The sequence below is a fragment of the Vanacampus margaritifer genome, chromosome 1 (genome assembly GCF_051991255.1).
Source record: "Vanacampus margaritifer isolate UIUO_Vmar chromosome 1, RoL_Vmar_1.0, whole genome shotgun sequence".
Lineage (NCBI taxonomy): Eukaryota > Metazoa > Chordata > Actinopteri > Syngnathiformes > Syngnathidae > Vanacampus > Vanacampus margaritifer.
In genome coordinates this window covers 37,768,135-37,793,215 of record NC_135432.1, presented here as the reverse complement: position 1 = coordinate 37,793,215, position 25,081 = coordinate 37,768,135, and the positions used below count along the sequence as shown (strand labels likewise).

The window sequence follows — 25,081 nt, the reverse complement described above, 5'->3', positions numbered from 1 at the left end:
TAATTAGCCATCCAGTGCCGGGAACCAAATAATGTATTAGAAAAAATTTCACTTCAACTCGTCACCACTGCCACAATCTTTTGTCACTAGACGTCAAATTCTCACATTTTGTAGTCACGAGTGTCTTCTTTCAGACAAACTAACTTTTATTTGGTTAAGGTGTCATTTAGTACCTTTATTTTCCCTTTAAGCTCGGACAAGTCGGACCAACTGGCCTATCTCTGCCATGTTAATTTCAAGCGCCTTCCTCTCTCCATTTCTGATAAATCATAAGTTTTCAACCTGCTCTCATTTGGTCATTTTTTATCCGATTAAGAAAATGAGAACATGCTCGTGTTCCCCAAACCCTTGCCGTTCTAACGAGCCCTTTCTTGAATCTGTATCTTCAACCGTTAAGTCGCGAGAGGCTTTTGTTGAAGGGGTGCTTCTCTCATTCAATCTCAATGCAATGTGGGTGCGTGACGTCACTTCAACTCGTCACCATGGCAACGATCTTTTGTCACTAGACGTCAAATTCTCACATTTTGTAGTCACGAGTGTCTTCTTTCAGACAAACTAACTTTTATTTGGCTAAGGTGTCATTTAGTACCTTTATTTTCACCTTAAGCAAGAGAAGTCGGACTAATTCGCCTGTCTTGTACATGTTAATTTCAGGCGCCTTCCTCTCTCCATTTCTGATAAATCATAAGTTTTCAACCTGCTCTCATTTGGTCATTTTTTATCCGATTAAGAAAATGAGAACATGCTCGTGTTCCCCAAACCCTTGCCGTTCTAACGAGCCCTTTCTTGAATCTGTATCTTCAACCGTTAAGTCGCGAGAGGCTTTTGTTGAAGGGGTGCTTCTCTCATTCAATCTCAATGCAATGTGGGTGCGTGACGTCACTTCAACTCGTCACCATGGCAACGATCTTTTGTCACTAGACGTCAAATTCTCACATTTTGTAGTCACGAGTGTCTTCTTTCAGACAAACTAACTTTTATTTGGCTAAGGTGTCATTTAGTACCTTTATTTTCACCTTAAGCAAGAGAAGTCGGACTAATTCGCCTGTCTTGTACATGTTAATTTCAGGCGCCTTCCTCTCTCCATTTCTGATAAATCATAAGTTTTCAACCTGCTCTCATTTGGTCATTTTTTATCCGATTAAGAAAATGAGAACATGCTCGTGTTCCCCAAACCCTTGCCGTTCTAACGAGCCATTTCTTGAATCTGTATCTTCAACCGTTAAGTCGTGAGAGGCTTTTGTACAAGGGGTGCTTCTCTCATGCGATCTCAATGGAATGTGGGGCGCGTGACGTCTCCAAGTCAAAAATGTATGTGCTCTTAAAGTGACAGTGACATATTTTTAGATTATGGTTAACTTCCACATTTCTTGACCGATTCCAGTCATTTAAATTTTAAAATGTTCAGCTCATTTACATTTTTTAAAATACATTTTCAGGGACAGTGAGATACTTTTAGTTGATGTTGATTATGGTTAACTTCCACATTTCTTGAGCGAGTCCAGTGGTTTAAATTTTAAACTGTTCAGCTCATTACCAAAGAGTCAGCAGTCCCATTCAAAATTTCCGCGGGAATTTTTCTAGTTATTATATATTATTCCACGATTTTTCCGCTAAAATGCGGCCCGTACCGTACATCGCACCGGCACAAATGAGGTATCAAACGATGCGGCTCGATCTGACTCGCTGCGCTATTATTTTTCTAAGAATTCCCAGTTACCATGGCGACGCTATTCCCAAAAAACTCCCAAATTAACTCCCCATTGGGAATGAATGGGAAAAAAATCACACTTCAAGCACCTTTTTCCAAGACACGCTGCGCGCGCATACGTTATCCGACCGATACGAATTTTAGCTCATTTTGTAGGAATTTTTCCCATCTTTAGCTCAGTGTCGAAATCTTTTTTAAGGAATGAAAGCCCCCCCCCCTGTTCGGGTTCAAAGACAGTGGCTGAATTAGCTTTCTCACACACTCTGTTGGCTAATTAGCCATCCAGTGCCGGGAACCAAATAATGTATTAGAAAAAATTTCACTTCAACTCGTCACCACTGCCACAATCTTTTGTCACTAGACGTCAAATTCTCACATTTTGTAGTCACGAGTGTCTTCTTTCAGACAAACTAACTTTTATTTGGTTAAGGTGTCATTTAGTACCTTTATTTTCCCTTTAAGCTCGGACAAGTCGGACCAACTCGGCTATCTCTGCCATGTTAATTTCAGGCGCCTTCCTCTCTCCATTTCTGATAAATCATAAGTTTTCAACCTGCTCTCATTTGGTCATTTTTTATCCGATTAAGAAAATGAGAACATGCTCGTGTTCCCCAAACCCTTGCCGTTCTAACGAGCCATTTCTTGAATCTGTATCTTCAACCGTTAAGTCGTGAGAGGCTTTTGTACAAGGGGTGCTTCTCTCATGCGATCTCAATGGAATGTGGGGCGCGTGACGTCTCCAAGTCAAAAATGTATGTGCTCTTAAAGTGACAGTGACATATTTTTAGATTATGGTTAACTTCCACATTTCTTGACCGATTCCAGTCATTTTAATTTTAAAATGTTCAGCTCATTTACATTTTTTAAAATACATTTTCAGGGACAGTGAGATACTTTTAGTTGATGTTGATTATGGTTAACTTCCACATTTCTTGAGCGATTCCAGTGGTTTAAATTTTAAACTGTTCAGTTCATTACCAAAGAGTCAGCAGTCCCATTCAAAATTTCCGCGGGAATTTTTCTAGTTATTATATATTATTCCATGATTTTTCCGCTAAAATGCGGCCCGTACCGTACATCGCACCGGCACAAATGAGGTATCAAACGATGCGGCTCGATCTGACTCGCTGCGCTATTATTTTTCTAAGAATTCCCAGTTACCATGGCGACGCTATTCCCAAAAAACTCCCAAATTAACTCCCCATTGGGAATGAATGGGAAAAAAATCACACTTCAAGCACCTTTTTCCAAGACACACTGCGCGCGCATACGTTATCCGACCGATACGAATTTTAGCTCATTTTGTAGGAATTTTTCCCATCTTTAGCTCAGTGTCGAAATCTTTTTTAAGGAATGAAAGCCCCCCCCCCTGTTCGGGTTCTAAGACAGTGGCTGAATTAGCTTTCTCACACACTCTGTTGGCTAATTAGCCATCCAGTGCCGGGAACCAAATAATGTATTTGAAAAAATTTCACTTCAACTCGTCACCATGGCCACAATCTTTTGTCACTAGACGTCAAATTCTCACATTTTGTAGTCACGAGTGTCTTCTTTCAGACAAACTAACTTTTATTTGGTTAAGGTGTCATTTAGTACCTTTATTTTCCCTTTAAGCGAAGAGAAATTGGACTCTCTCGCCAATCTCTTCCATGTTAATTTGGGTGTTTTTTTCCTCTTCATTTCGGATAAATCATACATTTTCAACCTGCTCTCATTTGGTCATTTTTCATCCGATTAAAAAAATTACAACATGCTCGTGTTCCCCAAACCCTTGCCGTTCTAACAAGCCATTTCTTGAATCTGTATCTTGAAGAGTTAAGTCGTGAGAGGCTTTTGTTCCAGGGGTGCGTCTGTCATACAATCTCAATGGAATGCAACCAATCTTGATGATAGTTGGATCTAGTCTTCTCTCTTTTCCCTGATTGGTTCGTTTTCTGCTTGTCTGTGCTGTGGCCAATGAGAGACGCTTTAATGACACCAATTAGAAGTTTCTCGAGAACCTACTCCTCCCATTTCATCTCGTCTGAGGTAAGTTGCAAGGCAATTGTTTGTAGTCTGGTGAATAATGCTAAATAAGTGTGATTTCGCAAGTTTTCCCCATCCTAAACTACATCACGTTAATACTGGCGATGTATTGAAACGTATTTGATGTGTTTGAACGTTATGTTGCTGTTTTAACAAGATTGGAAAAGTTAAGTGCTAGAGATGGTAGCCTACATGCTAGCTGCACCTGCTAGCTCTAGCAAAGAGCTAGCAGATGTTACATTAAAGTTTTAATGTGCAGTAAAAAAAAACTAAGAAAAGTTTGAGTAGGCTCTAAATCTCAATTGTGTACATCTCTCGTTGCTACAATATACAGTAAGGCTTTTGTCTCGTCTGTCGTCGACGTGGGGGGGGGGGGGGGGGGGTTTGAGTGGCGTGTCGACGGTGTAGCGAAGCGGCGCCAATGAGGGATTTCGGAAGTGTACGCTTTTAATGCTTCATACACATCTGAGATTAAGTACAAATTTGATGTTGAATCTTTACTTTTGACTTTGTCATGGCAAGTTTTTTTTCTTTGCTGTAGCAGCATGCCGCGGAAGGGGAAGCGTTCAGAGGCAGCCAAGCGCCAATGGAAGAAGCTGGACCTTGCTGCTCTGGAACTGAGGCCAAACAGCGCACCCCAGCATGTACTTTACCTCTATTGAATTCTTTGTTAATGTGCAATACACAATATTTCAGGCTACAAATATAGAATCAGGCAGAAAAATTAGCTTAAAAGGCTTGTGTAAAAAGCAGTCTGTTTATGCAAGACACTCATTAGTAATGTTAAAAAATCCTTTATTAAAAATGGACTACCAACATGTTTAAACACAAGCTTGTCTTCATCGGGGCACAGTTTTACGAATATAGAGTGTATGACATGTGATTTGTGCAGTGCTTTATTCATGTCAAAATAATTCTGAATAGAATTTTGATGAAGTCTGTTTTCTACAAGATTTCAAATATTCTAAGAAGTTTTCAAACTACTGATGTCTAAAATAAACTCACTAACATTGATCAAAAACTTGTGAGATGCCTATCCTGGACACAGATATTTCACATGTTATATTTAATAACTGCAGACATGGTCTATTGCATGACTGTGGGAGGAACAGTTGAAATGATAATGTCAAGCCAATAATTGTTTTAACACTTGACAGTAGTTGGAGTACATTACATTTATCAGTAGATGGTGCTGTTGTGAAGTTAGGCTGGTACAATCTGCTGCCTTTTTGCTCATGTATTTGATCAGAAAATTCTACCAAATTTGATCAATTGTGACTGTATTTCAGACACAAACAAAAGTATCAGTTAAGTCCTTGAATCTCTTTCGTGATTAATAATTTCATTAATAAACCTGGCCTGAATTAACATCACTTGTATGTAGAAAAGACCTGGTCAATTTTCATTGAAACTAACTTAAGCATTACAACCTATGTTTGCTTTTTACTCTGCATTAAGGTGACTGCACATGCCTACAATTGTAATGTCTATGTTTTAGGTGTCCTCTGTTGGTGCCAAGGCTCTGGTACCAGGTCAGTCATCATTTTATTTTAATTGCTTCTGCAGCAGTTTTACAATCGATTATTTTAGAAATTCCAATATTTTGCAGGTTCATATACACTCAAAGTGTAACTTGTACTGTGCTTTGTCAGCAATTTAAGTTGTGAGACTTGACATGGTATTCTGTGTGTGCATCATTTTAGGCAGAGGCACTGGCTGGCGCCACAGAGTTCGGGAATGGCCAGTTTCAACTGTGACTGGGCGGAGGCACAAACTGGTCATTCCATCACTGAACCAGGACAACAAGGTATGTTTTATAATAAACTGCCTGTAAAACAAATTAACCTTCATTTGTCTTTTTTTTTATTTTTTAAATACTTAAAAAAAAAAAAATTCAATTACTTCTTCTTTTTTTTTTTTTCTTTAATAGTTTGTCCTGGTTGTTGGTGACTCCCACCTGCGAGCCATTGCCGATGGGGTTGTGAAGCTGCCGGAGGGACATTTCTCTTTTGGCGCGATGTCCACCCCGGGTGCCAGTGCCTCCGAGTTGCGTGCTGAGGTGCTGAATGCTGTTCTGCCTCGGTCACCCGAGGCGGTCTGCATTTTGGCTCCCAGCAACAACTTGGGCCGCCCCATCGCTGAGGCAGCGGCTGACTTTGGCCAGTTCTTGCGCACCGTCTGCAGCCGCTGGCCCAACGTAAGTTCACACATTTCCTTCATATAGTTCATACATTTACATTTCAAGTATGTACTTGCATGATATGTCAAATATGTTCTGTTTAAAATACATTTCAGCCTTTTCCCGTAGTTAAGCAGTTGATGAATATTAATGAAAGTTCATCTTGCTCCAGATGTATATTTTACTTTTTTAAACTTTGTGCAGGTTGTTGTCCTGGACTTCCCCCCTCGTCTGACCGTCGAGCTGGCCCAGCAGGACCTTTTACGCCAGGAGTACCACCGGGTGGCAGCAATTATGGGTACGTTCCATGTTGAAAATTGTTTTCACACACAAAGTTCTACTTTTCTTTACGTCACCTCCTGATCTGATTTTTGTGTCTCAGCGGGACTCTTGAACTAATAATGTTTTTTTTCTTTGTTCCTGTAGGTATTCGCTACCTATCTGTTGCTGGCCACTTCCCGCTGTCACAGCTTCATTTGTGGTGTAGAGACGGGGTAAGTACATTAGTTGTTGCAAAAAACAAACAAACATTTTATTAGTGCTCCTCCTATCAAAAGTATGTTTGCAGATATATAATATTTATTTCTGATCATGTCTGGAAGGTACACCTCAGTGACAGCGATGGGATGCCGGTGCTTGCGCGGTTGCTGTGGGATGCTGTCAACATGCGGATGGAGAGGACTGCTTTCTGATAAATCATAAGTTTTCAACCTGCTTTCATTTGGTCATTTTTTATCCGATTAAGAAAATGAGAACATGCTCGTGTTCCCCAAACCCTTGCCGTTCTAACGAGCCATTTCTTGAATCTGTATCTTCAACCGTTAAGTCGTTAGAGGCTTTTGTTCAAGGGGTGCTTCTCTCATGCAATCTCAATGGAATGTGGGGCGCGTGACGGCTCCAAGTCAAAAATGCATGTGCGCTCTTAAAGTGACAGTGACATATTTTTAGATTATGGTTAACTTACACATTTCTTGACCGATTCCAGTCGTTTAAATTTTAAACTGTTCAGCTCATTTACATTTTTTGAAATACATTTTCAGGGACAGTGAGATACTTTTAGTTGATGTTGATTATGGTTAACTTCCACATTTCTTGAGCGATTCCAGTGGTTTAAATTTTAAACTGTTCAGCTCATTACCAAAGAGTCAGCAGTCCCATTCAAAATTTCCGCGGGAATTTTTCTAGTTATTATACATTATTCCACGATTTTTCCGCTAAAATGCGGCCCGTACCGTACATCGCACCGGCACAAATGAGGTATCAAACGATGCGGCTCGATCTGACTCGCTGCGCTATTATTTTTCTAAGAATTCCCAGTTACCTTGGCGACGCTATTCCCAAAAAACTCCCAAATTAACTCCCCATTGGGAATGAATGGGAAAAAAATCACACTTCAAGCACCTTTTTCCAAGACACGCTGCGCGCGCATACGTTATCCGACCGATACGAATTTTAGCTCATTTTGTAGGAATTTTTCCCATCTTTAGCTCAGTGTCGAAATCTTTTTTAAGGAATGAAAGCCCCCCACCCTGTTCGGGTTCAAAGACAGTGGCTGAATTAGCTTTCTCACACACTCTGTTGGCTAATTAGCCATCCAGTGCCGGGAACCAAATAATGTATTTGAAAAAATTTCACTTCAACTCGTCACCATGGCCACAATCTTTTGTCACTAGACGTCAAATTCTCACATTTTGTAGTCACGAGTGTCTTCTTTCAGACAAACTAACTTTTATTTGGTTAAGGTGTCATTTAGTACCTTTATTTTCCCTTTAAGCTCGGACAAGTCGGACCAACTCGCCTATCTCTGCCATGTTAATTTCAGGCGCCTTCCTCTCTCCATTTCTGATAAATCATAAGTTTTCAACCTGCTCTCATTTGGTCATTTTTTATCCGATTAAGAAAATGAGAACATGCTCGTGTTCCCCAAACCCTTGCCGTTCTAACGAGCCCTTTCTTGAATCTGTATCTTCAACCGTTAAGTCGCGAGAGGCTTTTGTTGAAGGGGTGCTTCTCTCATTCAATCTCAATGCAATGTGGGTGCGTGACGTCACTTCAACTCGTCACCATGGCAACGATCTTTTGTCACTAGACGTCAAATTCTCACATTTTGTAGTCACGAGTGTCTTCTTTCAGACAAACTAACTTTTATTTGGCTAAGGTGTCATTTAGTACCTTTATTTTCACCTTAAGCAAGAGAAGTCGGACTAATTCGCCTGTCTTGTACATGTTAATTTCAGGCGCCTTCCTCTCTCCATTTCTGATAAATCATAAGTTTTCAACCTGCTCTCATTTGGTCATTTTTTATCCGATTAAGAAAATGAGAACATGCTCGTGTTCCCCAAACCCTTGCCGTTCTAACGAGCCATTTCTTGAATCTGTATCTTCAACCGTTAAGTCGTGAGAGGCTTTTGTACAAGGGGTGCTTCTCTCATGCGATCTCAATGGAATGTGGGGCGCGTGACGTCTCCAAGTCAAAAATGTATGTGCTCTTAAAGTGACAGTGACATATTTTTAGATTATGGTTAACTTCCACATTTCTTGACCGATTCCAGTCATTTTAATTTTAAAATGTTCAGCTCATTTACATTTTTTAAAATACATTTTCAGGGACAGTGAGATACTTTTAGTTGATGTTGATTATGGTTAACTTCCACATTTCTTGAGCGATTCCAGTGGTTTAAATTTTAAACTGTTCAGCTCATTACCAAAGAGTCAGCAGTCCCATTCAAAATTTCCGCGGGAATTTTTCTAGTTATGGGACTGCTTTGCGAAGCAAGCAGGCACATATTGTTATTCTACCTAGGACAGTGGTTTATTTTTGTTGTTAATATTATTATTATATATTATTCCAGCGATTTTTCCGCTAAAATGCGGCCCGTACCGTACATCGCACCGGCACAAATGAGGTATCAAACGATGCGGCTCGATCTGACTCGCTGCGCTATTATTTTTCTAAGAATTCCCAGTTACCATGGCGACGCTATTCCCAAAAAACTCCCAAATTAACTCCCCATTGGGAATGAATGGGAAAAAAATCACACTTCAAGCACCTTTTTCCAAGACACGCTGCGCGCGCATACGTTATCCGACCGATACGAATTTTAGCTCATTTTGTAGGAATTTGTCCCATCTTTAGCTCAGTGTCGAAATCTTTTTTAAGGAATGAAAGCCCCCCCCCCCTGTTCGGGTTCAAAGACAGTGGCTGAATTAGCTTTCTCACACACTCTGTTGGCTAATTAGCCATCCAGTGCCGGGAACCAAATAATGTATTAGAAAAAATTTCACTTCAACTCGTCACCACTGCCACAATCTTTTGTCACTAGACGTCAAATTCTCACATTTTGTAGTCACGAGTGTCTTCTTTCAGACAAACTAACTTTTATTTGGTTAAGGTGTCATTTAGTACCTTTATTTTCCCTTTAAGCGAGTAGAAGTTGGACTCTCGCCTATCTCTCCCATGTTAATTTGGGCGACTTCTTCCTCTTCATTTCGAATAAATCATAAGTTTTCAACCTGCTCTCATTTGGTCATTTTTCATCCGATTAAAAAAATGAGAACATGCTCGTGTTCCCCAAACCCTTGCCGTTCTAACGAGCCCTTTCTTGAATCTGTATCTTCAACCGTTAAGTCGCGAGAGGCTTTTGTTGAAGGGGTGCTTCTCTCATTCTATCTCAATGCAATGTGGGTGCGTGACGTCACTTCAACTCGTCACCATGGCAACGATCTTTTGTCACTAGACGTCAAATTCTCACATTTTGTAGTCACGAGTGTCTTCTTTCAGACAAACTAACTTTTATTTGGCTAAGGTGTCATTTAGTACCTTTATTTTCACCTTAAGCAAGAGAAGTCGGACTAATTCGCCTGTCTTGTACATGTTAATTTCAGGCGCCTTCCTCTCTCCATTTCTGATAAATCATAAGTTTTCAACCTGCTCTCATTTGGTCATTTTTTATCCGATTAAGAAAATGAGAACATGCTCGTGTTCCCCAAACCCTTGCCGTTCTAACGAGCCATTTCTTGAATCTGTATCTTCAACCGTTAAGTCGTGAGAGGCTTTTGTACAAGGGGTGCTTCTCTCATGCGATCTCAATGGAATGTGGGGCGCGTGACGTCTCCAAGTCAAAAATGTATGTGCTCTTAAAGTGACAGTGACATATTTTTAGATTATGGTTAACTTCCACATTTCTTGACCGATTCCAGTCATTTAAATTTTAAAATGTTCAGCTCATTTACATTTTTTAAAATACATTTTCAGGGACAGTGAGATACTTTTAGTTGATGTTGATTATGGTTAACTTCCACATTTCTTGAGCGATTCCAGTGGTTTAAATTTTAAACTGTTCAGCTCATTACCAAAGAGTCAGCAGTCCCATTCAAAATTTCCGCGGGAATTTTTCTAGTTATTATATATTATTCCACGATTTTTCCGCTAAAATGCGGCCCGTACCGTTCATCGCACCGGCACAAATGAGGTATCAAACGATGCGGCTCGATCTGACTCGCTGCGCTATTATTTTTCTAAGAATTCCCAGTTACCTTGGCGACGCTATTCCCAAAAAACTCCCAAATTAACTCCCCATTGGGAATGAATGGGAAAAAAATCACACTTCAAGCACCTTTTTCCAAGACACGCTGCGCGCGCATACGTTATCCGACCGATACGAATTTTAGCTCATTTTGTAGGAATTTTTCCCATCTTTAGCTCAGTGTCGAAATCTTTTTTAAGGAATGAAAGCCCCCCATCCCTGTTCGGGTTCAAAGACAGTGGCTGAATTAGCTTTCTCACACACTCTGTTGGCTAATTAGCCATCCAGTGCCGGGAACCAAATAATGTATTAGAAAAAATTTCACTTCAACTCGTCACCACTGCCACAATCTTTTGTCACTAGACGTCAAATTCTCACATTTTGTAGTCACGAGTGTCTTCTTTCAGACAAACTAACTTTTATTTGGTTAAGGTGTCATTTAGTACCTTTATTTTCCCTTTAAGCTCGGACAAGTCGGACCAACTGGCCTATCTCTGCCATGTTAATTTCAAGCGCCTTCCTCTCTCCATTTCTGATAAATCATAAGTTTTCAACCTGCTCTCATTTGGTCATTTTTTATCCGATTAAGAAAATGAGAACATGCTCGTGTTCCCCAAACCCTTGCCGTTCTAACGAGCCCTTTCTTGAATCTGTATCTTCAACCGTTAAGTCGCGAGAGGCTTTTGTTGAAGGGGTGCTTCTCTCATTCAATCTCAATGCAATGTGGGTGCGTGACGTCACTTCAACTCGTCACCATGGCAACGATCTTTTGTCACTAGACGTCAAATTCTCACATTTTGTAGTCACGAGTGTCTTCTTTCAGACAAACTAACTTTTATTTGGCTAAGGTGTCATTTAGTACCTTTATTTTCACCTTAAGCAAGAGAAGTCGGACTAATTCGCCTGTCTTGTACATGTTAATTTCAGGCGCCTTCCTCTCTCCATTTCTGATAAATCATAAGTTTTCAACCTGCTCTCATTTGGTCATTTTTTATCCGATTAAGAAAATGAGAACATGCTCGTGTTCCCCAAACCCTTGCCGTTCTAACGAGCCCTTTCTTGAATCTGTATCTTCAACCGTTAAGTCGCGAGAGGCTTTTGTTGAAGGGGTGCTTCTCTCATTCAATCTCAATGCAATGTGGGTGCGTGACGTCACTTCAACTCGTCACCATGGCAACGATCTTTTGTCACTAGACGTCAAATTCTCACATTTTGTAGTCACGAGTGTCTTCTTTCAGACAAACTAACTTTTATTTGGCTAAGGTGTCATTTAGTACCTTTATTTTCACCTTAAGCAAGAGAAGTCGGACTAATTCGCCTGTCTTGTACATGTTAATTTCAGGCGCCTTCCTCTCTCCATTTCTGATAAATCATAAGTTTTCAACCTGCTCTCATTTGGTCATTTTTTATCCGATTAAGAAAATGAGAACATGCTCGTGTTCCCCAAACCCTTGCCGTTCTAACGAGCCATTTCTTGAATCTGTATCTTCAACCGTTAAGTCGTGAGAGGCTTTTGTACAAGGGGTGCTTCTCTCATGCGATCTCAATGGAATGTGGGGCGCGTGACGTCTCCAAGTCAAAAATGTATGTGCTCTTAAAGTGACAGTGACATATTTTTAGATTATGGTTAACTTCCACATTTCTTGACCGATTCCAGTCATTTAAATTTTAAAATGTTCAGCTCATTTACATTTTTTAAAATACATTTTCAGGGACAGTGAGATACTTTTAGTTGATGTTGATTATGGTTAACTTCCACATTTCTTGAGCGATTCCAGTGGTTTAAATTTTAAACTGTTCAGCTCATTACCAAAGAGTCAGCAGTCCCATTCAAAATTTCCGCGGGAATTTTTATAGTTATTATATCATACTTCCACGATTTTTCTGCAAAAATGCGGCCCGTACCGTAGATCGCACCGGCACAAATGAGGTATCAAACGATGCGGCTCGATCTGACTCGCTGCGCTACTATTTTTCTAAGAATTCCCAGTTACCATGGCGACGCAAACCCCCCAAAAGTCCCCCCAAAAATCCCATTGGGAATGAATGGGAAAAGGGAAGACAAAATCACATCAACCACCTTTTTCCAAGACACGCTGCGCACGCATACGTTATCCGACCGATACGAATTTTAGCTCATTTTGTAGGAATTTTTCCTATCTTTAGCTCAGTGTCGAAATCTTTTTTAAGGAATGAAAGCTCTCCCCCCTGTGCGGGTTCAAAGACAGTGAGCAAACAACAGACAAATAGCCTTCTCCCATTGTTGTGTATTGCGTTGGTTAGAGTGGACTAATTAGCTATCCAGTGCCGGGAACCAAATAATGTATTTGAAAAAATTTCACTTCAACTCGTCACCATGGCCACAATCTTTTCTCACTAGACGTCAAACTCTCACATTTTGTAGTCACGAGTGTCTTCTTTCAGACAAACTAACTTTTATCTGGCTAAGGTGTCATTTAGTACCTTAATTTTCAACTTAAGCGCGGAGAAGTCGGACGAACGCGCCCATCTCTTCCATGTTAATTTCGGCGCCTTTTTCCTCTTCATTTCTGATAAATCATAAGTTTTCAACTTGCTCTCATTTGGTCATTTTTCATCCGATTAAAAAAATGAAAACATGCTCGCGGTCCCCAAACCCTTGCCGTTCTAACGAGCCATTTCTGGAATCTGCATCTTGAACCGTTAAGTCGTGAGAAGCTTTTGTTCGAGGTGTGTGTATCTCATACAATATCAATAGAATGTGGGTGCGTGAATTCAAATGTTTCCAACAAGTTCTAATCAAATGTGTGTGCGTGAATGTGCATTTTTATTAAAGGGACAGTGTGATACTTTTCCTTTGTTGAATATGGTTAACTTCCTCATTTCTCAATGGAATGTTGTTGCGTGACATCACTTCAACTCGTCACCATGGCCACAATCTTTGCTCACTAGACATCAAATTCTCACATTTTGTAGTCACAAGTGTCTTCTTTCAGACATACTAACTTTTATTTGGCTAAGGTGTCATTTAGTACCTTTATTTTCACCTTAAGACAGGACAAGTCGGACTAATTCGTCTGTCTTTGACGTTAATTTCAGGCGCCTTCCTCTCTCCATTTCTGATAAATCATAAATTTTCAACCTGCTCTCATTTGGTCATTTTTTATCCGATTAAGAAAATGAGAACATGCTCGTGTTCCCCAAACCCTTGCCGTTCTAACGAGCCATTTCTTGAATGTGCATCTTGAACCGTTAAGTCGTGAGAGGCTTGGTGCGTGACGTCTCTCTCCCCCGTGTTACTCCAATGCGTGTGTGTCAATGTGCATGTTTCTTAAAGGGACAGTAAGATACTTTTAGTTTATGGTGATTATGGCTAACTTCCACATTTCTTGACCGATTTCAATCGTTTAAATTTTAAATTGTTCAGCTCATTTACATTTTTTAAAATACATTTTCAAAAATAACACATTATTATTATTATTTTTATTTTTTCTATTAAATGTAATGGACTGCTATTTAAATACTGCTTTTTTACAAGTGCTACTACTATACTACTACTACTATGTCTACAAGTACTACATACAGTACAGTACATGCCTGTTTCCACCTTGCAAGAGTCAGCAGTCCCATTCAAAATTTCCGCGGGAATTTATCTAGTTATTAGCTAATGTAGCTATCTAGGTGCTCCCCTGGTTGCAATGCTTGTATAGGCCTGTTGCTTCAGAATGACTGCAATAGCAGTAATAAAGCTGGTATCTTACCACATCTGCAGGACATTGAGGTTGTCATCAAAAGGATGTCCAATGGTTGCCTTGTACTGCTGCCATCTCCAGGTCTTCAGCTTGTTGAGGAGTTGGGCCTGACACTGGTCCAGACAGTCCACACACTGACTGAGCAATTGAAAACGTTTCTGTAACAATACAATATGGTACAATGACACATGTGGTTTGCCTATTTACACATCCTGACTTAAAGTTGCAATATGGAACTTTTCCCCTCCAAAATAACTGTTCAATAAGCTTTTTATTTGACCATTTTTGAGTGAAATGCTTTCTAATTAGTAGATTAACACCTTAGCTGTTCACAACGGGTACTCCTGCAAGCCTCTGCCAATAGTTTTCAGATTGGATTCGGGTTAGAATTCCCCGTGCCCTGTCTGCGGATGTGACGTAATGTACGTGGTGTGTATGTGCAAAACGGTATGTGCAGTTTCATTTTTCATCAGCAGGTGGCAGAAATTGAATATTCTACGTTCAGTAGCTTTAAGCCTTTAACAGGCAAGGAATATTATAGGCTGTGGGTGTCATTATGAAGAAATGGTGCAGCATTATCACTAAAAGACAGTTAAAAAAGAGTAAGCCAATAATGAATGTTGATCTAGTTTATAAACCTTATCTGGGTTAATTAAAATGCAGTAAGAGACATCCCAGCAGCCACATGGCGTCAGCACCGAGGAGTCCACCCACCAGGTGTGGGCCACAACGCTCAACCAAAGCATGCTAGGAAGAGCGACGCTTTATCCTCGCTGTAATACCTAATAAACTACTAGTTTGGCTTGTCGGCAGACAAATCTCACTTGCCTCCAAACCCAGAAGTGCATTTTAGCATAGAGTGAATGAAATCCAGGGCGAGTAGGTGATGTCAGTACACTGCTACGTTCAAGTGTGCCATGGAAAATTGCCAACACTTCTACCGCTGCACAGACACAACTTAAAAGGACGCATTTCGGAACTGAAGCATGACACCGTTTCATTTCCTGAGAATTAGTGCCATCTTCGGTACCCATCTCACCCGGAGTTCACTGATACACTCTCTTTAACATGAGTTGATGCCCCCCCCAAATCATCGAATCTGTACCATGTAGGTCAACTATTTTGGTGTCAAAATGGCAAATGTCAACAAAAGATAAGTGATTTTCATGCCTAAAGAACAGATTAATCGCATTTCCATTCATTTCAATGGGATTTTGAGATACGAACAGGGTCACAAATTTCAACTCAATGCACCACTGTATTTTGATAATACAGATAATTGTGATCATTTTGTGAAATGATTCTGAATACAAGGAAGATGACCATTTTATCTATAACTTTAACTACATGTATACAGGTGTGCCCTTGTGTAGTTCCTGAGACCCTCCTCTTATGTATCCTGGGGATTCATAAAGCAGGAAAAAATGCTCACCGTTGCCATGGTGTTGACATTGTACTCCAGCTGCTGGATGTGTTTTTGCAGTCTGCTGACTTCTGACACCGTGGGATTCATGGTCCCTGTGCGACCGGCAAAAAAAAAAAAAACACAAGTTCAATCCATCCTGCAGTGCTTGAAAACAAAACAATGGTGCATCAACCAATTATACCCAATTATGCACAAAACCCCCAAAAGAAAAGCATTCATTGACTACGAAAGATATTGGTTTGATACCACTTTGCAAAAAGGGTACCTTTATGAAGGGTTTGTAAATGAACATTGGAATGGAATAGCCCAAAGCACTTTACAAAGCCTCACATTCACACACTAGTGGTCGGGTGCTGCCACGCAGGGCGCTGCCAGGTCCCCACTGGTAATAAATCCGGGTTCAGTGTCTTGCTCAAGGACACTTCGACATGGTCACCAGGGGTGAGGATCACCGCCCCACATTACAACATTAACATTAACAATTAATTAACATAATTAAATGCTGACCTTTCTTGAGTTGTTTAACATATCTAGATGTACTGTAAATACCATGAAATAAAAGCTGTAATTCTGAACTTTTGTATCATATTTTGAAACCCAAATTTCTTTAGTGTGCAATAAAAACAAAGGAATTTACTTTGCCATTCCAATACTTCTGGAGGCAACCGTAAGCAAATATACTTGTGCTGGGGGGGTGGGGGGCTTGTCAAGTCGACCACACAAATTGACTGGCAAAAAAATGTCTGCCTTGAAACTATAATTAATAATTTTAAAACCCTATTTGCGGCACGCAGCAAAAATGTTTGGCCACTCTCGTGTCAGCACCAAATGTCCGACTTTTATGGAGTAATACTCCAAAATACACAAATAAAAAAGAAAATCCCAGGGGTTGTGGTTGCTTTAAACTAAAAAAGGACAAAATAAAGCTTTAGGTAATTACTGCAAAGTTAGGTTGGTGGAGCTTGGAGACAGCCAGTGGACACCTACTACTGGAGGTAACATGTTATTGTTTTGTTATACAATATATTCATTAGCTAATGTTTTATATCCTACCATCACAAGTTAGAATGCGACCAATCGTGTTTGTAGACTACATACTGTAGTGTATTCATTTTTAGATGACCCTTGTGTGGGTGCCCATTCTCTTTGACCAAGTGCACCTTAGCTTTGGTTCTTTTTAAAGTAACACTAATGGTGTATGGAGAGATGGATAGAGTATGAGTAGTAGTAGCAATAGTTAAAGCACTAGCAACAGAGGTGGCAAATCCAGGTCCAGAAAGTTAAAACCCTTCCACAGTTTGGTTTTAGCCCCTGATGCTAGCTAGCTCCCTAGCTGCTAAACGAACACCATGGAAGCTAGCTAGGGAGCTAGCTAGCTAGCACTTGGGGCTAAAGCCAAACTGTGGCAGGATTTTTACTTTTTGGAACTGGATTTGCCATCTCTGACTAGCAATACTAGTTGCACTAGCACTGAACAAGTATAAGCCTTGTCACAGTACATCCCATAGTTAATTTACGGGAGCAAAGCCTCTTCCAATAAATTGTCTGGTTTAACTTGTCTCGGTGCATGTTAAAGCTTCTCCGACTAAAGTTAGCACAGCTTGCTCTAAAGCGCATTTCTCAACACATTGCCAAGCAGTGGTGGAGTGGGAGGGTAAAGTGGTGTGATTATTGTGGGAAACGCATACAAAAAAAATTCTTTAATTTTTTTAAAAAAAATTAAAGAGCAGGTGAGTGTGACAGTTGTGTTTAAAAAAATATATATATTATTTACGTTGTTGCCATTGTCGGTGAAGGGAGGGGGCGATTACCCAAGTAATTGAGGGAAAAATTTATTCCAAAAATATTTTTTTGTGACAACTGTACTTTTTTTGTATTACCTTGCAAAGACTCATAATTCTGCCTTTCCCAATTGAGCTCTTCTTGCACCTGGTGTATGTTCTGTCGCAAGTCCTGGACCTCCAGCACTTTGAGAACCAAGTGATCCGGATCCTGCATGCTGGGCAATGCCGATTCCCGAGGGACACACGGTTGATGCTGTGGAGGTTCGTTTACCTGTGACATATGCACACATGACACACCACCTAAATTATGTTATAAGCACATTCATCCATTATCGACGGTGGACAAGCATCAACGTATTGGCTTATGTTGACTGACCACCAAAGCCGCTAGGCAACAAGACTGAGATAACTGTTGACAGTAATGTCCCCGCATTCCACTACCACCACGCCGTTAGCGTGAGCGCCTAGAGAGACAGCAAAGTCAAGCTAGCCCCCATAACAGTTGCTTATACAATTCTATGCTCCACGATGACAACTTCAAAATAAAAACCTAAAAAGTAATACTGTTACATAGACATTGATGCCTTAATTAGGGATGGGTGAGTACCGATACCAGGTATCAGTATCAGGCCGATACCAGGCCAATTTCATGGTATCGGTTCTCGCAATGGGAATCGATACTGGTATCAGCCCCCGCTCTTGTGGCCATTTTCCGTTCAGGAACTGTCAGAAAAACTGGGGGGAACGGAAGTTTTATGTATACTAATTCCTATACAGAGCAGCCTTCCAAATTAAAAGCATGGATTTAAAAAAGATGTAATCAAACTTAGAGAGAGCAAAGAGTAGAAGAGGTGACTATTGTGGACCAGGAAGTAGCAAAGATTAGTAAGGATGAAGTGAAAAGGGCATTGAAGAGGATTAAGTGTGGAAAGGCACTTGGTCTTGATGATATACCTGTGGAGGTATGGAAGTGCCTAGGAGCGGTAGCAGTAGAATTTCTGACTGGGATGTTCAACAGAATCTTAGATAGTGAGAAGATGCCTGAGGAATAGAGAAGTGTGCTGGTGCCCATTTTTAAGAACAAGGGAGACGTGCAGAGTTGTGGCAACTACAGAGGAATAAAGCTGATGAGCCACGCAATGAAGCTATGGGAAAGAGAAGCTAGACTGAGGACAGAGGTGAACATTTGTGAGCAGCAGTATGGTTTCATGCCAAAAAAAAAAAAAAGAGTACCAAAGATGCAGTATTTGCTTTGAGGATGTTGATAGAGAAGTACAGAGAAGGTCAGAAGGAGCTGCATTGTGTCTTTGTAGATCTGGAGAAAGCTTATGACAGGATGCCCAGAGAGGAACTGTGGTTTTGTATGAGGAAGTCTGGAGTAGCAGAGAAGTATGTTCAAGTGGTGCAGGACATGTATGAGGACTGTAAAACAGTGGTGAGGTGTGCTGTAGGTGTGACAGAGGAGTTCAAATTGGAGGTGGGACGACATCAGGGATTAGCTCCAAGCCCCTTGTTGTTCGCTATGGTAATGGACAGGATGAGAGACGAGGTTAGGTTTTAATCTCCATGGACTATGATGTTTGCAGATGGCATTGTGATCTGTAGTGAGAGCAGGGAACAGATGGAGGAGAAGCTAGAGGCATGGAGGTTTGCCCTGTAAAGGAGGGGAATGAAGGTTAGCCGTAGCAAGACGGAGTATCAGTGTGTGAATGGGAGGGACCCAAGTGAAAGAGTGAAGTTATAGGGAGAAGAGACCAAGAAGGTGGAGGAGTTTAAGTATTTAGGGTCAACAGTCCAGAGCAATGGAGAGTGTGGAAAAAAAGTGATGAAGCGTATGCAGGCAGGCTGGAACTGGTGGAGAAAAGTGTCAGGTGTGACGTGTGATAGAAGAGTTTCAGATAAAATGAAAGGAAAGGTTTATAAAACTATGGTGAGAACAGTGATGTTGTTCGGTCTGGAGACAGTGCCACTGAGAAAAAGACAGGAGGTAGAGCTGGAGGTGGCAGAGATGAAGATGCTGAGGTTCTCTTTGGGAGTGACCAGGATGGATAGAATCAGGTACGAGTACATCCGAGGGACAGCACATGTTAGAGGCTTTGGAGATAAAGTCAGAGAGGCCAGACTGATGGTTTGGACATGTCCAGAGGAGAGATAGTGAGTATATTGGCAGAAGGAGTCTAAAGGAAGTCCAAAGAGGAGATTTATGGATGTACTTAAAGAGGACATGGAGGTAGTTGGTGTGAGAGCAGAGGATGCAGAGGACAGGGTTAGATGGAGGCAACTGATTTGCTGTGGCGACCCCTGAAGGGAAAAGCCGAAAGGAAAAGAAGAAGATGATGGCAAACTTTTCAAAGGTTTATGCTTTCCTGATACTAAGTTTAGTCTTGTAGCAGTGTCAGAAACATGGTTGAATGATGACAAAGTTTATGACTAGGAATTAGAAGGGTATCATATATTTTTTTGTTAACAGGAAAAGAAAAAGGGGAGGAGGTGTGATTTTATATGTTGAAGAAAGCTTACAATGTAAGCAAGTAGTAAATATGTGAAAAGTGATTGATGACATGTTGGAAATTGTAACAGTAGAAATTGAGATGGTAAATGCTAAAAATATGATTATACGTTTTGTGTATAAAGCTCCTGTGTGTGAAATTGAAATTGTGAAGGGTTTGAAAAATTAATAAGAAGATTGTATTTGTATGTGGGGATACTACTACTACTACTACTACTAAACCCAGAGGGACATATGGGGACAACTGACTTTATTAACACTATGTACAGTGTTGGTTTATTTCCTAGAATCACTAAACCAAGTACTGTAGAATTACTAGTTCTTCTGCAAGCCTAATTGACAACATTTGTTCTAACATCATTGAACCAAGTGTGGGGGGTTTGTTTATCCAAGACATAAGTGATCATTTGCCTATTTTTTTTTATAACCTTTTACTTTAAATTAGGAAGACATAGCAAATAAATTCAATCTTTTTTTGATGTTGCAAATGTTGGGCCTAGTTTAGCAAATGATATTACTCAGCCAAGTAATATTGATGATGTAACTAATTTGATAGAAATAATTCCAAAGAGTATGTATCTTAAAGAAACTGATAAATATGAAGTAATAAAGTTTGTTAGAGCTTTTAAAAGTAAACGGTCTACAGATAATAATGGTTTGGATATGGCCCTAATTAAGAATAATATTGAAGTTGTGGCTAAACCTCTAACCTACATTTTTAATCTGTCACTTTCAACTGGAAAGTTTCCAACTGAACTGAAAACAGCAAAGGTGATTCCTTTATATAAATCTGATACAGTGTCAAATTAAATACTAGTGTCCTTGCTTCCACAATTTAAAAAAATTCTGGATAAATTATTTGTGATTAGATTGGAGAGTTGTATCAAAAAATATAGCATCAATAGTGATTATCAGTATGGATTTAGAGCAAACCAATTAACAGGATTAGCTCTCATGAAATTCATGGATGAAGTAACCACTGCAATAGACAATAAATTATATTCAATAGGAATTGTTATTGATCTAAAAAGCTTTTGATACGATAGATCATGGTTTATTATTGCAAAAGTTGTATAAATATGGTGCCAGAGGAGTAGCTCATTCCTGGTTATGTTCTTGTTTGAGTGATGGATGGCAATATATATTTTGTGATCAAAATGATTCTGTATCTTTAAAGGTAACATGTGGAGTCCCACAAGGGTCAAAATGCTGCCACATCCTGATTTTAGTGCAGGAGCAAGCCTCGTGCATGTTTGGAATTCGACTAACTGCGTAAAGTGCCTTTGTGCACTATGCTGCATCGCAGAGGATAGATAGATTTAAAGACGAGTTGCACAAGGGAAGCTGTTTACACTCGGACGGACGGACAGAGAGACAGACAGACAGACAGAGAGACAGAAGGACAGACAGAGAGACAGACGGAGAGACAGACAGACAGATGGAGAGACAGACAGACAGATGGAGAGACAGATAGATAGATAGATAGATAGATAGATAGATAGATAGATAGATAGATAGATGGATAGACAGACAGATGTTGGGCTAGCCTGTTAGCTCTTAGCGCTCTTACTTGGTGACAAGCAGTCCGGATGACTTTGACAGCTCATAGGTTTCTTTGTGAATGTTATTTAAAATTAACACATGCTGCAGTGAATATGATCCAAAACAGTTACCTTGAGTGACTTTTGAAACTGACCGCGCTAAGACCAACACATATCCATCCAGTGACACGTCTCATTTAATTGTTATCCAACAAAAAAAGTATGCATGGGACAACCATTAAGCTACATAGTGAGCCATTATGCACTTTTTGTTTGGCCAACAAGTTGGACAGCGGCGAGGGCTCGACTGCGCTGTCTCTCCAGCATAAACAATGTAACTAAAATAATCAAAATTTTTATTAAATGTACTTCTAATCTGATTACGTATTTTTTCTGTAACAGTAACTGAATACAGTTACTTTTTTTGGTATCCAGTACACGTAACGCCGTTACATGTATTCCGTTACTCCACAAATCCGCTTAAATTCACATTGTGTATAGCAGCAAACTTAATTTTCTCATCTGGAAGTAAAGAGAAACTGATTTTTAACTCTTTGACTGCCAAAAACGTTAAATGACGTTTAGTAAAAACCTACGGAGGGCCGCCAAGGACGTTAAAAGACGTTCTCCAATTTATTTTTTTTATTTTTTGGGGAAACGGGTGGAGGAAAGCCTTGGCCAGCTGTGGTGAAAGTTTCAAGCAGATCTAGTTGGCCTAATGACTATTTGTGGCCCCTAGATGGCAGCAATGACTCTCTTTTGACAAGATTGGGTAGGCGTCAGTAGAAGACGTGAGGCGGAGCTAGAGGGGACAATGGCTGGGGAAGGGAAGAGAACATGGCGACCGATTGCAAGCAGCTCACGCTCGAGCAGTTTTTTTCAAAGACGAAAAGCATCAACCAATGCTAAAGAGCACATTGATGACGACGATGATCATCATCGATGATGATGATGGTGACTCCGAGGTTGGAAGCGTTGACGCGGCAGTAGAAGACGTGAGGCGGAGCTAGATGGCTGAGGAAGCGAACAATGGCGACCGGTTGCAAGCAGCTCACACTTGGGAATTTTTTTCAAAGACGAAAGGCATCGACCAACGCTAAAGAGCACATTGATGACGACGATGATCATCATCGATGATGATGATGGTGACTCCGAGGTTGACGCCGAAGTTGGAAGCGCTGACGCGGCGGCTATGACGACGTCATTAAGGTTCACGGGCTAGCGATGCTATCACCAGAAAACGCGGAGCACAACCGAGCACGCTCAGGCGGACGTTCAATCGGACGACGAAGAGTACCCCGAGTCCAATGCATATTCATCGGAGGAGTGGGTACAGTCTGCTACTTGCTATTCCCCGGAAAAAAAGGCCGTCAAGAAAGTGTAACGCCTGCACGCGAAACGGACAATCGAAGTGAAACGTATCTGTTGTGCAAATCCTGCTCCGTCTTACAAAAAGAAAAACTGTATTTGAAACATCCACATAATTGTAAATAGTACCACAGTTGCACATATTTGTAAATAGTTTGCGAAATTGTTTTGTCAAATTGTTACACTGTTGAATGGAAATAAACGTATTTTGCAATCTAAAAACACTTTTTCATTGTTGGTGGTGGTGTATTACAGAAGTAAAGCACTATTTAGGTGTTTGTAGCATCAATCATGGACAAAAAGAAGTGTAGAATTCATTAGAGTGCATGAAATAACATCGTTTCACAAAAAGCTCCTTTTCTCCGCTTTTTGTTTCAAAACAGAGCATTTCGGTGAAACTAACCATTTTCTATTGTTGATTACTGAAGAACGGAATAAGGTAGAAACAAACTTTTTTTTCTGATGAAAGTTCAATCTTTCATTTGGTAGTATGTGTGTTTCCATAGTCCAAACACAATATTTTCTGTGGACCTTGCATGATCAGTCAAAATGCTTAAATCGGCTGGTACTGGCGACATCCCGTTTCTGAAAACGTCTGGCAGTCAAAGAGTTAAAAGTCTCTGCTTTAATGTAATTTTTAAAATATAATTTATTTAAAAAATATTCCTTTATTTGCTGTACGTAGAGCTGCAAATAAACTTGAAGTACTGAATTATTTTCAATTGAACTTTTAATAATTTAAGCTTTTAAATTTTTCTGATAAACTAATTTAAAGTGAAACACCAAATCCCTCCAAAAAACACAACAAAATATAAATTGAAATATGTAAAACAAAAAAATGGGGGTTGCGGTGGGGGGCAGCATCCAGAAAACCTTTGTGAAGTTAAGTACCTCTGTTTAGAGGAGCTGATCAGGTTTCTTCTGTTAAAAAATATCTGCCGTGTTTTGGAGAAGATTCTCTCAGGAGGGACTGACATTGCCAGAATGTACAATCTCCATCCAGCATCAAGCAGCAACACTTACATTAGTGGCACCTTCATTATAATGTTTTCCCTTGCAGACTCTACTACCTACATTCGGCCTTTGTACTGTCAATAAAGTTCAAATGTGTCCAGATAAAATTCCTTTTGATTTTCTTCACCATTCTTTACGAAAGTGTTCTTGCTCCCTGCATGTGCAGCTAGTGTCTAATTGCCAATTAGTCTCTGACTATAGTAATTCACAAGTGCAGGCTCTTTGAAGTGAAAGACGAGAACTGTCAGCGTTCACTTCTGCTTTATTCGCGACCGACAGGCACATCACTACTTTTTTGTGTCCGCCTTGGGTTCTCCGTTTTGTGTATGTGTGTGTTGGGGATGAGGAATAAGCTACAGAAAGAAGAAAGTTTCCTTACAGCCTCGAGCAGGACCCTCTCTTTGCGTAGCGTGTCCCTCACCATCACTGCAAACTGCAGCGGCTGGTGTTGAAACATGCCCTGAAAGACAACATCCATTACATTGTTATGACTTAGTACAGTGCATTCTTGTCTTGCATTCATCTCAAAAGTCTGGTTTGACAACACTATGACTACCTTTTGAAAATTAAGTGTTGTGAGGTGTTTTTTATTGTGTGAGTGGTTTCCCCGCACACATTTGCGGTTCAGCACCGCAGATGAACTTTTTTGATTTTTCAATATTTAAAAACTTTTTTTTGTTTGTATGTTTGTTTGTTTTTTGGGAGAGGGGTGAATTGGTGCAACCACTGTTTCTAGTGGAAAATGCTTATTGTAGGGAAAAAAAGTTTTTGTTGTTTTTTTTATTGCAATGGCCGTTATTTACACATAGATTTTTACTAGTCGCAGACTGGCAGGCTGGCCCAGTCCCTGTTCCCCACAAATAGGGGGTGCCACTATATTCAAGATTCCACCAAACAGTAACAGTACATTCAAGTTAAATGTCATTTATTGTACTCGGCTAATCAACAAATGCCTCAGAATCAGTTGTGTTATGGTGGATACTGCTGGCGTTTCCCTACCATGTTTCTACTGATCTGCATCAGCTTCATTTTATCCACCACGTTAGCATTATGCTGAGAAAATGACTGCAGCAGCATTATGATCTCATTCAATAGAGCGCGGGCATTTGCTTCCTGCTCCACTTTCTCCAGAGCAAACTCCTCCCTGAGAAAACACACAGAAAACTCAAAGAAACAGTATGACATGTTTCCATTGTTTACAATGAGTGTGTGTGTGTGTGTGTGTGCGTGCGTATGCGTGGGACAGTTTATGCAACAAAATGGGGAC

General features: G+C 40.3%; 2 protein-coding genes across 5 annotated transcripts in view; one reads left to right on the top strand and one right to left on the bottom strand.

The window, feature by feature from the left end:
* Window positions 1–25,081, bottom strand: part of stat6 (signal transducer and activator of transcription 6, interleukin-4 induced) — a 63,432-nt gene that overhangs the window by 26,227 nt on the left and 12,124 nt on the right. For all 4 annotated transcript variants that reach the window (XM_077553500.1, XM_077553485.1, XM_077553493.1 and 1 more), the window contains exons 3-7: window positions 24,814–24,958; window positions 24,194–24,274; window positions 17,479–17,653; window positions 15,605–15,690; window positions 14,182–14,330 (exon numbers count right to left, since the gene is read on the bottom strand). In XM_077553500.1, coding sequence (XP_077409626.1) covers window positions 14,182–14,330; window positions 15,605–15,690; window positions 17,479–17,653; window positions 24,194–24,274; window positions 24,814–24,958 — 636 coding nt within the window. The remainder of the gene's footprint in view (window positions 1–14,181; window positions 14,331–15,604; window positions 15,691–17,478; window positions 17,654–24,193; window positions 24,275–24,813; window positions 24,959–25,081) is intronic.
* LOC144056551 (uncharacterized) lies at window positions 4,124–6,630 on the top strand. Its single transcript, XM_077573475.1, has 7 exons — window positions 4,124–4,380; window positions 5,235–5,268; window positions 5,440–5,543; window positions 5,667–5,933; window positions 6,120–6,213; window positions 6,342–6,409; window positions 6,518–6,630. The coding sequence occupies exons 1-7, from the start codon at window positions 4,282–4,284 to the stop codon at window positions 6,605–6,607; spliced, it is 756 nt and encodes a 251-aa protein (XP_077429601.1). The 5' UTR covers window positions 4,124–4,281; the 3' UTR covers window positions 6,608–6,630.

Bases quoted from the DNA above. Each gene is read 5' to 3' on its own strand.
- LOC144056551 (XM_077573475.1), top strand. From the start codon at position 4,282: ATGCCGCGGAAGGGGAAGCGTTCAGAGGCAGCCAAGCGCCAATGGAAG. The intron at 5,269-5,439 runs GTCAGTCATCAT...GCATCATTTTAG, and splicing joins TGCCAAGGCTCTGGTACCAG to GCAGAGGCACTGGCTGGCGC. The intron at 5,934-6,119 runs GTAAGTTCACAC...AACTTTGTGCAG, and splicing joins TCTGCAGCCGCTGGCCCAAC to GTTGTTGTCCTGGACTTCCC.